This window comes from Phytophthora ramorum, assembly GCF_020800215.1.
Source record: "Phytophthora ramorum isolate Pr-102 chromosome Unknown Phyram_PR-102_s0008, whole genome shotgun sequence".
Classification (NCBI taxonomy): domain Eukaryota; phylum Oomycota; class Peronosporomycetes; order Peronosporales; family Peronosporaceae; genus Phytophthora; species Phytophthora ramorum.
The window spans coordinates 2,446,061-2,461,714 of record NW_027150654.1 but is presented as its reverse complement, the minus strand read 5'-3'; the positions used below and the strand labels follow the sequence as shown (position 1 = coordinate 2,461,714).

The following is a 15,654-nucleotide window of genomic DNA, read 5'->3' as shown; positions in this document are numbered from 1 at the left end:
TGCTATGCATGCGACGGATCTTCAGCACCCGCTACTACAAAGGACGAAGTGGCCCCACCGCGCTCAGACACTGCAGCAGCAAGCGATTCAGTTGATGGGAAAACTGAAATTTTGCAAGGGACCAAGAAATTCCCGGAGATTATTGTTGTGGACGGAGGAGACGGTGATGAAGAAGGCGAATTGGTCGAGGAACGCATCTGCAAATGCTGTTCGGGACAGCTCACCAAGTTGGTAGACAGACTCAGGATGATGAAGGATGCGACTTTGCAGCATGGAGGAAAGAGGCCACCTTCGTCAAGGCAGTGCGCGTGTTGCCGCATCACATACCCATCAGCGGCACTCACTGCAAATAGCAGAAAGATGACGCGCGTGGTGCCGATTTGTTTGAAATGCTGCAGGGCAGGCGGGTCGGCTATCTATGAAATGCTCGCTGCTAGTGATGAGTTTATCGAGGCATTCAAAGTCGAGAATCCAGAAATGGCTCGCCTGCTACTAAAGAAGAAGGAATCTGGGATGCTTGCGAAGACAGCCGAAAACCAGAGACAACGCACGATAAAAAAGCAGAGGCAGCCTAAGAAGGCACTGCCGGCAGCCGTTGCAGTGCAGGCGAGCGATCAAGTGACACCAGCTGCAAACCCCAGAAGTGCCATACCGTCTTCCCCCTACATACCGTATGGGATGAAGATGGCCAGGAAACCCGTTGGAGCTCCGAGGCAGCTTCTATCGTCCAGCTACTACGCGAGTGCTGCTTTGCAGAGGCCAGTCCACGATCCTAGGATGATGATGAGGAAGCACATTGGAGCCCCAAGGCAGCTCCTAGCATCGAGCTACTACGCGAATGCTGCTACTCTGCAGGCAGGACTGCACATCGAACAGAGAACCGAAACGAAACAACAGCCAGCAGCCCAGCAAGGTTCGGTACAGGAGCCACAGAGACCGCGAAGTTCGCGTTGGCTTCAACAGTTTGAGATTATCGACGGAAAGACGACCCGAGAACGGCGGCTAGAGGCACGGATTGCCACCCGAGAGCGCCGACTGGAGAAGGAGCAGCAGCGCACGAAGTAATTGGCCATGGTCCAAATATTTAGCCTGCTTCACTCCTTTGTATTCGTTTCCTCGCCGAGTAAGCGTTCTACGCGACGAGGTGCAGCGGCTCAATGATCCAGTCGACGTCTTCGGGCGTGGTAACGTTCGACTCAAACTGCCAAATCGCCTTGTTGCGCCGTGCTACGACTTCTTCAGCCCCGTCCGAGTCAGGCAGCGTCACGTTCACGTGCTCCGTGATGTCAAACAGCACCGCCAGCTTGAGTCGTTCCTCCTTGGGGACCCCCTGCACCTTTGCCCCCAAAGCGTTCGTCGTCGGTCTTCTCGCAACGAGGTTGAAGTGCACACTCAGCAAGTGCGCACTGTGTACCTCGACCTCCTTCATCTCGGCGCGAATCCCAGCCGCTGTCGATTTGAGCAGAAACGCCTTGAAGGCATCGTAGCTCACAGTCTCCAGTGAGCGATGCACCATTTCAGCCGCTTCACAATCAGGTACCAACGGTCCTGGAGCCTCGGCTTCTCTCGCCACATAGTCGGCAAACTCTCGGGAGTACATGGCCATCATCGTCGCCTCCATCGCGTACCTGGCGCCGTGGAGGAACTCGAGCAGATCCAGCTGCGTCTTGTGCGGTCGGTTGAGGTGGTAGAACATCAGACAATTGGCCAGCCAGCTCATACTCGACGGAGCGAACACATCCTGTTGCTTGTATTCCCGGAAAACGTCCTTGCGCGCTCGAACTTTGGCCAGCGTGGCTAGAATCCCCTGAAAACCTTCGGGTGGAGGTTCCTCGCCACTCGAAGACGACGAAAAGTGACGTGGATGCAGTTTCGAGAACTGTTGTGCATTGAAATTCACATTGGGACTTTTAGGGACTCTGGCGAGGTTGGTTCCGTGCTGCAGAGCCCGACAGGACCTTGACACGAAGCTTGGCAGATGCATGAGCATTAACGGAGCTCGTGGATGCGTGGAGGACGTGGTATACATAATTATGTGTGGCACAAGTAATCAATACACTTGGGTAACAAGCCGTTTTACTACCCAGTAGTCTTTACACAAGAGTCTTTTTTGGAATTCAGTCCTCTTCAGTTCTTCAGTTGCAGTCGCCGATCGAACGTTTCTTCCGCTATGCTCTCCTCCCTGCGTCGCTCCACGCGCGTGCTCCGTGCATCATCCAGCGCTCAATCGCTCCTAAAAGCGCCTGCAACTGCCAGCCAATTGCAACGCCGCACGTTCCTCACGAGCCCCCGCGTCACCAGTTACGTCATGGCTCGCGCCAAAGTGCTGCACTTGGCGGCGCGCAGCTTCTTGGCCTACAACCAGCTCATCCACTTGGACAGCGCAGCGTCACCGCTCAGTCGGCACTTCGCGCGCAGTGCCACTTTGCGGGAGCGAGTGTTCATGTACCTGGTGTGCCTCATCCCGCCGGACCAACCCATCGACCTGCCGGACTTCCTTGTGGGCGCTAGACACGCGGTGCACGCGGTTTTCAGTGAAATTTACAGCGACAAATGGGCTCATAACCTGGTAAAATATCAGGAAAAGTGTCCCACTCTGTTGACTGAAGTGGCGAGTGATGACTGCGTCGACACGTGGGCAGCCAAGCTTGAGGCCCAGCGCCAAGCATTGGAATTGCCCGTGGGTACGACGTTCACGTTGGAGAGGCTGCAGGTGCAGGATATCAGGCTGGCGGAGGCCGAGTACGAGTACTCAGATGCGACGGAGGACCAGAAGAACGATACGTGCAGCATGTACCACATGAACGAAGCCGTGTGCATGAAAGTGCGGTATGCCGTCACGGAGCAGTTGTTGGCGACAAGTAGCGGCGAGGAAGCTCCGACGCGTCACACGCTGAGAAGTACGTTTGAGTGGAGTTTCTACTCGGATGTGTCTCGTGCACAGCTCGTGGACTGGAAAATCACGAAAGCGACGCCGTTCAAGTTGGAACTAGCGGATTACAAGTTCAATATCAAGATCAAGATGCCTGCTGCGATTTAAGCCGTTGTTGTGGTTAGAACCAAGGACGCGAAATCGATTTTGGAGCAGATTTAGGTACCGCGTGGTGGTTTGCTGACCCCTTATGCGAGAGCTCATAGACCTGTATTTTTGTAGCGATGACTGTTTTCTTTTATGGCACTGACGTTGTAAACTAAGATGCTCGACAAGCCAGACACTACGTGCATTTGTGCAATGATTTTTCGTGTATACGAAGACGTGCGATGATGTTGTTCTCTCGATGGCTACGCGTCAACGCATGGAATTCCTGAGCTTTGGAAATCAAACAGAGCGTATCGGTGGAACTGGAAATACTGCTCTTTGACTGATAACGATCTTGTTAGCGATCGCAAATTGCAGTGCGGCTATGCAGTTTGTTCATGTCTGTACCAACAACCCCTCACCTCTCTCAAGCATCGCTCAGGATGGTCGTGCCCACATTTACTACTGTGTCAATGCTAATTCCGTCGAATCCGCGCGTGTTCTTGGAGGAGAGGTAGCCCCGAGTGGCTGGCTGACTCGTACACTTGTCGTCACTGTCACCACCTGCGTTCCGACGGACGCATCACATCAATGGGATACAGGACGGCGAGCAGATGAAGGGTCTTTACCAGTACCAATTTCTCGCACGACTTCTGCTGACTCTTGAGAAGCCAAGGAATTTTGCCCCGGTGAAGCTAATGACTCGGATATCAATACGGGTATGTGGCCCAAACTGCGTCATAGTAGCGAATACGCGCAGGTGTATCTCCATGGGTTACGCAGTGGAGTTAGTCGAGCGACAGCGGCACGGGTGGCCCAGATGAAAACGCCGTTCTCATCAGTTTGGTGAGCTGGGACTCAGCTTGTGGTGAGGGGTTGTGCGAGTCCAAGGCGCAGTAGATCGTTGCACCGACTCGCTTCTGCGTGATAATAAAACTTGCGGGGGTCGTGGAAGCTTGCAGCAGATGAAGACCAGCCATCGGAACTTAAGATGTTCGGCCTAACTGTCGAACTTCCATCAGCTCTACTATGAAATCTTCTACGCCAGCTTCCTGCGAGGAAAACCCCGTTTATTTGAAGACTAATTGACGCTTGACGTCAGATCACTCAGTTCTGCTTGTCGTCGCTGGCGTCTGCTACTGACTCATCAGGGCGTTCCATCGCCTTCTGCCCGATGATATACATGCTCTCAATACGCCAGTCCACTTGTTCAGGCTCCGTCACGCGGGACTCGAACACGACTCGGTACAAATTCTGCTGCTGCACATGACGCGTTTTGCCCTGGAGGAACACAATGTTCAAGTCTTCCACCGTCGCGACGTCCATGTGCAGACTCAAATGCTCCACCGTGGCATCAGGAGATATTACCTTCGGTAGCTTAGTACAGGCCACGAAGTCTGCGTACTCCTTCTCCGTCAGACGTCGGTACACAACTCGCGCTAGTTGTGCCTTCTCCACTTTCATCTTCTCACACTCGACGTAAAAGTTGCGATGCAAGTAGTCTTTCTTCACCTGCAGCGCCATTTGGTGGTAGCAGACAGGAGTCATGTACTGCTGCAGACTGTCCGCCACTTGGGACGAGCTGTTCTCCTTCTCTGCTAGAAATTCCGCAAACTCGACACCATTCATCGCTCGGAGGTGGGCTTCGGTGGCCACTTGAGCCCCCTCCACGAACTCCAAGAGGTCGACGCTCGTCTGTTTTGGCAGTTGCAACTGCACAAATTGCCAACATTGGGCCAAAGTGTTGATCGAGTCGGTGAAAACCCCTTTGTCCTGGTACTCCTGAAGCTTCGGCAGCCGCTCGAAGCTGCGGTCCCACCACGCAACAACAAATTCAAGGCCCCGCTCGAATTTTATGGTGGTTTTACTGTCGGGAGAGCTGGAAACACAGCGGATAGCACTCCTGGAGAGGAGACGCCGACTGAGGATTGATCGAGAGGCAGCACTGAGCAACATGGTGGATAATCTCGGCCGGGATTTCGAGCGGGTACTCACGTCACTCTTTTGAATGATTCTAGTGACATCATCAAGGAGGCCGGTTCAATTGTCCATTTCATAAAGTGGTATCTGTATTGTTGCTAGGCGGAGCATTGCTGCTCTAGTCTTACTTCTTCGTGACGGAGCTGATCCAGGGCAGCGCCGAGGATACGCGCGAGTAGATGGCGGGCGATCCCTTCTGGCCGCAGCCGTTGCCGCCGCTCACGAGGCCGATCAGGACGTCGTCGCCGTCGCCCTTGGCGTTCTCCTTGATGAGCGGGCCGCCCGTGTCGCCCTGGCACGGAGACTGGCCCTGGACACCACCGGCGCACACCTGGGACATATCGATCGTGTCCGACTTGAGCGCCTCGCGGCACTTCTGGTTGGCCCACACCTGCTGGCTCAGGCTGAGCAGCTCTTCGGAGCCCATGCCGTTGGGCGGGGCAGAGGTGAGACCCCAGCCCATGACAGTCGCCCATATGCCCGTCTTGATGTCAGCGCCGCCCAGAGCCGGGAGCTTCACGGGCTTGTACTTGCTAGGCTTGGCCAGCGTCAGCACGGCGAAGTCGTTCGCGAGCGTGTCCTTGTTGAAGTGCGGGTGATTTTTGATGTCCACAACCTTGATCTCATCGCCGTCCTCGCCGCCGTTGATGTAGTGCGCGCCCACCGACACGAAGTTGGCAGCGGCCGTGGTCGTGCACGAAGCCGTCGTGAGCACGTGAGTGGGGGAGATCAGCGCTCCGCCGCAGAAGCTGAAGTCGTCGGCGGACTTGGGGTCGATGGAGGAACGGATGCCAGTCACGTACGTCTTCGTGCCTTGCGGGACCTTCTGTCCGCCAAGGATGGCAATAACCGATCCGATGAGGACGGACGCGGACACAACAGTGGAAATGACCTTCATGGGGGTGGTGCTGCGGGTAGCGTGACTTGGTAGAGTTGTGTGCAGTAGGCGGTGGAACCTGGAATGGTGCTGGAGAACCAGCAGCGTAACGTAGGAGCGGATTGCATACGCACGTTTACATGAGCCAGCAAGGGCTGCAACGTGAGATTTGCTGTTCGTACCGCAGCACATGTTGAGCGACACTCCCCACGTTGAGTTGCAGGGAGTGTTCCTTATGGGATTGATTTGAAAACGTGTGGACAATCCCCGGACGAACATAATGATTTACAGAAGGAGCTGCATGCAATTGAACGACTGAGCCGATCCATAAAGTCAATCGATTTTAGCTTTTGCTGATTGCACTGGGTTTCACTACGGCTATTATAGTAAGGTCTTGCACAGATTGGAGGCCTGGACTAGATACCAACATACAAGGTACCGTCATCGTGAACAATTCCTGTGAGCCGACTCTGGGTTGAAAACGGCATTGCGCAGCACAAAACTTGAGTGACGAAGACGATAAAAAGTGGAGTAATTGAAGCAGCTTGCAGGTTTGGGATACTTGACAGAGCCCAACCTGTGGCACAAATTTACGTACCGTATGGTTGCATGTATTACGGGCAGTTGGCCTTCTATGTTATTTTCTTATAGAAGCCTTATACCCAGTACATGTAATATGTAAGACACGACTTGATGTCTTTCGTCTGTCTTGGAGCGCTTTGCTTTTGGTCGTGGCATTCGAATCGGCGGAGATATGCGGGTAGCGGGGCTCGTGATGTTCCTGTTGGGTCTCGTAGGTTGTAGCTTTTTGCTCTCTGCGCTTTCGCCAATAGACGTACTGCTTCGAGGCTTGCTTTTGCTGGAGCTTATTACGGGCAGCTATTGCACTGGTAGGCTAATACAAGTGCTAGCCAGTTGCCAGACGGATGCACACATTTGGTCAATGCCATCACCACCTGGCAAGTCGGAAATTCGATTTGCACGACAGGGCAACAATTGAGTCAGCTTCGAATGAGTCGTAAAGGACGACCTCCCCGGACCTACATGAAAGACTCTTCTCCGGCGGAATCACATCGATTATTGCCTCGTGACGTCCGAAGTGTTCAAGTCGTGCTACTGTATCGTTCCCCCCCCCCCCCCCCCCCCCCCCCCCGTTACGTCACCGATAAGAATTGGACCATTGTCTCGTGAAGTTCCATCTTGCGTCCCCGACTCATCCAACCTCCAAGTGCCAATGACCGTATGCAGCGCCACACAAATAAATCCATAGGTAGGTTGCAGACACGGATGCTTCTGGATGAGGGCTTTTTCAAACGAGCAGTAGTTTGACAAAAGATGCCAACATAAGGCAGTGTAGCTCGATGCTGAGCAAGAAGTAAATAATAGACGAATGACTCATTCGTAAGTATCTTTCCCCGCGTGCAGCGTAAATGTTGTATATAAGCCTTACCGTATGTGGCGGCGACAGTCACCCACACAATTCTGAATCACGGAATGTGCTTGGGGCAGTTTAACGGGCAGTATTTTGTTTTGTATACCGGAAATTCTATTAACTCCTCAACCATGATGAAAGTCCTCGATGTGGAGATCGTGCAATAGACTCAGAAGTAGAACGCATGACACGAATAGCTAAATTGTGTTTGCAAAATGATCGTGCGTCTGGATTGCTAGCGTTTTGATGCATCAAAATTGTTGAAACTTTACCCGTGGAAGCTGGTGTCTCACTAATCTGCAGAATCTCGACATGTTGGAGGATCTCCACAACGCGCATGATTTACTGCGAACAGTTACCTTGCCACTTACAGATTCAAGTTGTAGAACTGTGGGAGTCAACCAGTTTGCTTGTGGGTCTTTGCTTAGCTCAGGCAGAATGGTAAGCGACTGGAAGTTGACAGCAAATTGGAGGGAAATTTTGCGACGTGGATATCGGCGGCAACTATTCAAAGATGATCTACAGATAATCTGTCGCGAAGATGCTACCGCGTTGGAATCTTGCTAATTACTACTTTGGACCAGACAAAATGAGAGGAAGTGATTCATGTGGCCTACCATCCCCACGATCAGATATGACCACCCAACGTTCTGTGTTATTTTCTCGCTTGCCGCCCCAGCACCATTGTTGTCGACGCTTGGCGCAGAATGGGATTCCCCAAAGCCGCATACTTTTGAACTTTAAAACGAGGTGGCGTCCTAAGATCAGACTTCACTACTCGGTGTGGAAACGTGGAGACAAAGACAATCAAGCTAATCCGTTGATTCCCTGAGCCAGGCGGAATCTCCGTAAAACTCCTCTCAATTCTACAGTTGGAAAAGCATTCGCGTTCCGATCGACAGACTAGGGGTTACGATACAGCGCACAATGACTGCCAAGTTGGGCACTAGCAGTCTCTAGTATTTTAGTCACCTTCCGTATTTTCGCCGTCACCGAATGTGTATTCTGAAGTAGAATCGGAAACTCGTTCAGCAGCCGGAATTTTTCAGCGACCAGGAACGCCTTTGCATCGTATCACTTTTCCTTTCGAATAAATATTTGTCACCGCACACACAACAAAAACCTACAAACTACGAGACATCACGAGATCCGCTACTCGCATATCTCCGCCAACTCGAATGCCACGACCAAAGCAAAACACTCCAAGACAGTCAAGTCGCGTCTTATATATTATAAGGCTTCTATAGGAAAATAACATAAACATCAAATTGCCACCGCACACGGAAGTAAATCAAAAATAGTCTCTAAAGACATCCCTTCCGTATATCGAGGAGGAGAGAGTTTTGATGCCTGCATCATAACACAATTCCGATTTGGCAAAAAAAAACTCATCCACTGGCTTGGAAATTAAGGTTGAGACAACCACAACCACCCAGAATTCGAATGTGTTTGCAAGTTTCGAAGGCAGTCTAATACGTCGAAAACTTGTGACGGCTTACGATCTACTATCTACTTCGTACTCAGGGGTGTACGGACAACTTGGTTAGGACATCACCTGGCAACGAGTTGCTAGTCATGTACTTCGTAGTATAAACGTTTGGAAGCGCAAATCTCGACGTACTTTTGATTTTAAATTTTGAAGTTAGTTGTGCCTAACGCCACCTACTGCCCGTATTCGACGCGAGCCATGGTGTACTTTTGGCAGCCCTGATTCAAGAATGCGGAGGTATTGATGAAATGTAACATATTATTATAGATTCAAAATGACTTCCGTAGCCAGAGACCGTCTTGTATGGCTTCTCTCGACAGCACGTGGCTGTGAAGCCATTTCAAGAATGGAACGATTAAACCGCAAACTCCGTGCCTTGAAATCTCTGGTGTATGCTAATGATACCTTCATAAACTAGGTGGATTTGCATCGAGGAGCTTGCTTCGGCAGTGGTTGCAACCAAATTGTGAAGGAAGGACCACGAAGTGTATTAGTGTAATCAGCTTGGAAACAAAGAGTTTCGTTAGTGAGGTAGATTGACGTCACGTCAGTGCATTGTTCTATGCCCGTACGTTACTATGGACTTTCTAAAGTCTGGTTCTTGGCAGCAACGTCCCGTATAAACTTGGTATGCAGGGCAAATTTCTTTGCGTCGTCGGAGTCCTCACTTTTGTTGGAGAGGCCGAAAGCGTTGGTGCTGCTGACTTGCCGACTGCTTCTCCTCCCACATCCGACAGGTATCAAGTCTGACACCGCTTCTCCTCCCACATGGCTTAGTCAATTGTGCCGGGAATCACTTTCCTGGCCGCCCTGTTGAGGGCTATTTTCACTTTTTCCCACGTCGAGCGACTCACGGGCACTGCTGCAGGACGCGGGGGCCTAAGAGGCCGCGCGACGCGGAAATACCTCTCCTCGGAGTCGATAGCGTCAGTCGAGGCCACGGATTTGGTGACGGAACCTGGACGGAGTGAACTCGCCTCGCTGCAGACGACAAGAGCGACGGCTGCGACCAGTACAAGGGCGAACTTGAGGCGCATCTTGGGCTTCTTGTCGGACACTGGTGGTGGTCAAAGGCACGCTTGGGTAAATGGGAAATGCTGTCCAAAGGGGACTTGCAATAACGCTGGTTGAGTGATGAGGCGGTATGTTTTTTGTTGGTCTTTGGCAGGATCGAGAGATCTGCTCGTACGGCACATGTCACGATTTGGCAGATTTGCCAGTAGCCCAACAATGACATTGATCGTCAACTTCATCGACTGTTGACGGGACATCAAGATTCCTGGCGTCCCATCTTGATTGAAGAGCCAACACGTACATGCACGAGTCTGAGCACAAGATAACTCTGCGCCGAGCGACATGCATACCGAGGTATTTAGTGTCTTCAGCGAAGACCGTTAGGCCTTAAAGCTCTGTTTTCCTTAGGCAACGAGAGTATTGTTTTCCTGGAGCAAATGGTACGCAGGGTGAGTTTTATGCTGGTAATAGAACACCATGATCTTGCTGAAAACTGCTGACAAATCTTCGAAAGCTGTGTCGTAAGTGCACGAGGAAATACGTCGCTCGTGCAAGAAGAGAAAGCTACTCAAACATCAATCACGAGCATCTTCCGACCTCGTTAGACAGTATCAAATCTGCCAAATGGGCTATCAGATTTATCTTTAGGCAGGTATCAAATCTACACCATACATTTCGCTGACTACCAACGGTGGATCGATTTCATATCAGCCTCATAGCGATGTATCAGCGGTCTCCGTTTAGTACAGGTTAATCTGCAATGCAGAACACGTAACAAGCGGGACATTTGCGATTACGGGACAAAATGATGAGTAGGCACAAGAGTCCTCATTACATATATTACTTCCGTTGAAGTACTCTACATGCACAGTAAACTGTACCTTACTGTAGCTAGGACTTCGCGAAGACTGAAATAGGACGTTTCTTACAGCACTGCTGGCACGAAGACATTATTATTGAGCCGGTCACACTGATTGTATACAAGAGCGCTCCGCTTTTCCGATCGTCTACGTGAAATCAATGCTACAGAACGCACACTACAAATATAGCGATTGGTTCGAATGATGCTCTGTTGGGGTTCTGTCCGCTGGAGCGTTGAAGCCCGTATCATGAGAATCAAAATCAATCAAAATGTTGGAGTCGGGTCACACCGTCTGTGTGTGCTTTCTCGGTGCGTGCCCCAGCACCATTGCTATCGACGTCTGGAGCAGAATGGGATTTCCAAAACCACAGACCTATGAATGAGGTGGCGTCGAAGATCAGACTTCACTACTCAGCGTGGAAACGTGGGAACGAAGACAAGCACGCTCACCCACTGTGTCTCTGCGTGGGAGGACCAGGCACAGGGAAATCCCGACTGCTGAGCGAGTTTCCGATGCTGCTCCGGAATAGCGTATTTGGCGACGACGAGAACTCAAAGACGATGAAATTGCTGGAGACAGCAGTCACATTCAACATCCAACTTGGCTGTCATTGTTCTCTCTTCCATAACCCCAGTCAGTCGATCGGAGCGCGAATGCTTTTCCAATTGCAGAATTCACTGAATTGGGACGAGTTTTACAGAAATCCGGCACACCACGTAGTGCCAACTGATGTCCCATCCAAGTTGTCCCGGATCACAGGTACATCCTTGAGCAACATGTGCGCGATTTTGTGTGTTGATGGCCTGCAAAATCTCGAGTACAAAGGGGATCGCAAACCGTCACAGTTTTTCGGCGCGTTAGATTGCCTTTCGAAACTCGTAAAACGTCCGAATCCTGGGTGGTTGTGATTGCCTCCACCTCAATTCTCCAGCCAGTGAATGAGTACCTCGCTGCCAGATCGCAGCTACGCGTGAAGATGAAGACATTAAAGATCTCTCGTCCTACGATACACGGAAGAGATGTCTTCGAGGAATTTGGAAATGAGAATGGCACACAAGCCTTGATTGAGTACATGAATGGGCTTGGCCGAGCTCTCGAAGTGTTTCATAGAGCCATGAAGGAAGTGACTCCATTGGATTTCGCATCGGTATTTCAGCGTACGGCATCCAACATAAGACAAGTCTATCCCGTATTCGAAAGGAGTATGATGCGAGAGGCGTTCCTGGCAGTTGTTGCTCGACGAGTCGTTAGCCAGGAATCAACGTTTGGAAGAGCAAGTCTGGATGATGTGCTGTTGGCAGGCCTGATTCGAGAGTCCGGAGGTGCTCTTGAGTCTCCCTACGTCTTGTATACAATGCTTGATTCCAAAAACTTCCGTGGCCAGAGATCGCTTCGCATGAAGTCTCTCAATCTTTGAAGCCGTCTCAAGAATGGGAACGGTTAAACTGCAAAATCCGCGCCTTGAAGTCTCTGGCGTATGCCAGTGATGTCTCCGTAAATTGGTTGGGTTTACATGGGGGCGCTTGCTTTGGTAGTGGCTGCGACCGATTTGTGAAGGAAGAACCACTCCGTGTGTCAGTGCGGTCAACCATATTGGAACAAAGAGTGCTGGATGTACACGTACGACGTTCCCATGCCATCGCTCGGTTGTCTTGTACCAGGGAGCAGATGGAATGCGTCCTAGCATTTCGTTCTTGTGTGTGAAAGATGGGGAAAGGGGTCTTTTCCACGAGATTGTTCGGTATTGCAACCAGGACACATTTTCACGTCAAGAGATCGAGGGTGAACAGGAAGAATATGCAGGCAAAACGATCTTTTTGTGCTGTTCTTCACCGGGGACGTATCGTCTGATGTTGCTGATTTGCTCCCTCATAACTGTGCAATTATTGACCGCAGTTGTTGGCAAGAAGACTATGGGCCATTCGCTGCACAAGCGTTTTTCTTGGCAAGCAACATGTCGTAGCTATGGTTAGTGCAAAGTTCACCGGATGCCATGGAACGGGCGTAACGCAGAATCCTGAGCAATCCTGAAGCGAACCCTGCAACAGTAAGCGGTGTTAGCAATCGTATATCTGTGCTTCCTACTGCATTATGTACAATTCTAAACAACAACTATCCGTACAGTGTAGCCATTACGTGTGGCTTCGTCTTCGTCGTGGGAAATGAGGAAGGAGCGAGAGCTGAATGGAGATGACTTGTAGCCGTGCACGGGCCATTGTCAGCCTGCCATTACCTGGCAAGGGCAAACCCTAGAATGCACCACCTAACTCCGCAAACACGTTGGACACATTTTTTACACTAACAGACAGTAGTGTTATCAGTTCGGGCTTCGACGCCCCATGTGATACAGGGGTCTATAGCTAGCAATGACTAATGAAATAGATGATCCTCTCTCCCCGTAGTGTTAGCAGTACAGTTAGCACACTAACTGCAGCTATTATAGTTCGTGCTTGTGGAGGGGTCATCTATTTTGTTGGTCATTGCTAGAGACTCCTGTATCGCTTGGGGCGTCGAAGCCTGAGATTCTTGGGGCTATTAAAGCCCGGAAATTCTTCGTCCAGGCCGGGTGATTCAGCATGGCACACATGGAAGCAAGAGGATCAATAAGTCCTCTTGCCGCGGTGGAGAACAGGTACACTTGCGGGCAACCAAGTCCTGTGCTTTAGTGTTTGAACGGAAACGCGAGGGGCTCACCAGGCCCGAAGTGCTGTCGATGTGAGATCTTGAACACGAGGGGGTCACCAGGCCCTCCGAGGGTCCATCTTGTCCCTGTGCCTTGGTAGTGAGTCTTGAGCACAGAGGGTTTACCGGGTTTTCTGTGCTCCACACTAACTGGAGCAATTATATTATACACCTACAAGTTGCCAAACTCGAGGAAGCCACCATGGCAGTCAGTTGTGAGCCCCAAGCACAGAAACCTACTAGGAATCGTCCCAAACCTGCTGCATCTTCTCGAAACGAGTGGGCGATTTTCCTTAAGCAGACGTAGACGGAGACGATTCCATTACTACGTGTAGCTTCTTCTTTTTAGTGTGGGGGAAGAGTAATAACTATACAGTCCTGTCGTTTCTGAAGGCAGTTCGATTCCATTAGCTTCATCGACCTGCGAGTCGCAATGGACCAACAAATGGCTGGCTATGGTCATCGACTCTCGGATCTCAAGATCCAGCGATGGATCACTGAGAAGGACCGGCGTAGGCAAGGTATCGTGGGGGTGGAGGATATTGTTGCTGCGTTCCAAAGTCCAGTTTAATTTTGCAGCGCTCGGCGAGGCTAGTGAGGATTGCTGGCCGTCGGTCCTCGTCATCACGTGAGACGCAGAAAAGTGTTCCGCAGTCGCTGCCATAAAAAATATGTATTTACTATAGACGTCTTGACAACAACTCCCACAATAGTAACCTTGGAGCGCATGTCGAATCTCTTTGTGTCGCCGGAGTCCTTGGTCGATGATGGTGTTAAACACCGTAGTGCAAAGCGACTCCTTGCTCGCTCCAAAACACTTCGCTTGAAACGCTAGACTCTAGTACGGTTCCGCTTTCCACCTGTGATTGCCCTCGTACACAAATCTGATGTTACTTGTGTCGGGAAGCAGAACCTTGGCCAGCTTGTCGCGGATTTTCTCCCACTTCGACGGATCAACGGGCAGTGCTTTTGGAAGCTTCTCGGCCAAAGGGTTACGAACCCTGAAAACTCTCTCTTCGGACGTGGTGTCGTCGTTCGAGGTCACGGATTTGGTGACGGAACCTGGACGGAGTGAACTCGCCTCGCTGCAGACGACAAGAGCGACGGCTGCGACCAGTACAAGGGCGAACTTGAGGCGCATCTTGGGCTTCTTGTCGGACACTGGTGGTGGTCAAAGGCACGCTTGGGTAAATGGGAAATGCTGTCCAAAGGGGACTTGCAATAACGCTGGTTGAGTGATGAGGCGGTATGTTTTTTGTTGGTCTTTGGCAGGATCGAGAGATCTGCTCGTACGGCACATGTCACGATTTGGCAGATTTGCCAGTAGCCCAACAATGACATTGATCGTCAACTTCATCGACTGTTGACGGGACATCAAGATTCCTGGCGTCCCATCTTGATTGAAGAGCCAACACGTACATGCACGAGTCTGAGCACAAGATAACTCTGCGCCGAGCGACATGCATACCGAGGTATTTAGTGTCTTCAGCGAAGACCGTTAGGCCTTAAAGCTCTGTTTTCCTTAGGCAACGAGAGTATTGTTTTCCTGGAGCAAATGGTACGCAGGGTGAGTTTTATGCTGGTAATAGAACACCATGATCTTGCTGAAAACTGCTGACAAATCTTCGAAAGCTGTGTCGTAAGTGCACGAGGAAATACGTCGCTCGTGCAAGAAGAGAAAGCTACTCAAACATCAATCACGAGCATCTTCCGACCTCGTTAGACAGTATCAAATCTGCCAAATGGGCTATCAGATTTATCTTTAGGCAGGTATCAAATCTACACCATACATTTCGCTGACTACCAACGGTGGATCGATTTCATATCAGCCTCATAGCGATGTATCAGCGGTCTCCGGTTTAGTACAGGTTAATCTGCAATGCAGAACACGTAACAAGCGGGACATTTGCGATTACGGGACAAAATGATGAGTAGGCACAAGAGTCCTCATTACATATATTACTTCCGTTGAAGTACTCTACATGCACAGTAAACTGTACCTTACTGTAGCTAGGACTTCGCGAAGACTGAAATAGGACGTTTCTTACAGCACTGCTGGCACGAAGACATTATTATTGAGCCGGTCACACTGATTGTATACAAGAGCGCTCCGCTTTTCCGATCGTCTACGTGAAATCAATGCTACAGAACGCACACTACAAATATAGCGATTGGTTCGAATGATGCTCTGTTGGGGTTCTGTCCGCTGGAGCGTTGAAGCCCGTATCATGAGAATCAAAATCAATCAAAATGTTGGAGTCGGGTCACACCGTCTGTGTGTGCTTTCTCGGTGCGTGC

General features: G+C 50.8%; 3 protein-coding genes across 3 annotated transcripts; 1 reads left to right on the top strand and 2 right to left on the bottom strand.

Moving 5' to 3' along the window:
* Positions 1 to 1,132: 1,132 nt before the first annotated feature.
* KRP23_9677 (uncharacterized protein) lies at positions 1,133 to 1,990 on the bottom strand (the record flags this gene model as incomplete). Its single annotated transcript, XM_067895260.1, has 1 exon — positions 1,133 to 1,990. One exon carries the CDS (start codon positions 1,988 to 1,990, stop codon positions 1,133 to 1,135), a length of 858 nt encoding a protein of 285 aa, XP_067742863.1.
* Positions 1,991 to 2,170: 180 nt separating this feature from the next.
* KRP23_9676 (uncharacterized protein) lies at positions 2,171 to 3,040 on the top strand (the record flags this gene model as incomplete). Its single annotated transcript, XM_067895259.1, has 1 exon — positions 2,171 to 3,040. One exon carries the CDS (start codon positions 2,171 to 2,173, stop codon positions 3,038 to 3,040), a length of 870 nt encoding a protein of 289 aa, XP_067742862.1.
* A 1,086-nt stretch (positions 3,041 to 4,126) lies between these two features.
* KRP23_9675 (Glucanase inhibitor protein 2) lies at positions 4,127 to 5,897 on the bottom strand (the record flags this gene model as incomplete). Its single annotated transcript, XM_067895258.1, has 2 exons — positions 4,127 to 4,826; positions 5,128 to 5,897. 2 exons carry the CDS (start codon positions 5,895 to 5,897, stop codon positions 4,127 to 4,129), a joined length of 1,470 nt encoding a protein of 489 aa, XP_067742861.1.
* Positions 5,898 to 15,654: the final 9,757 nt, after the last annotated feature.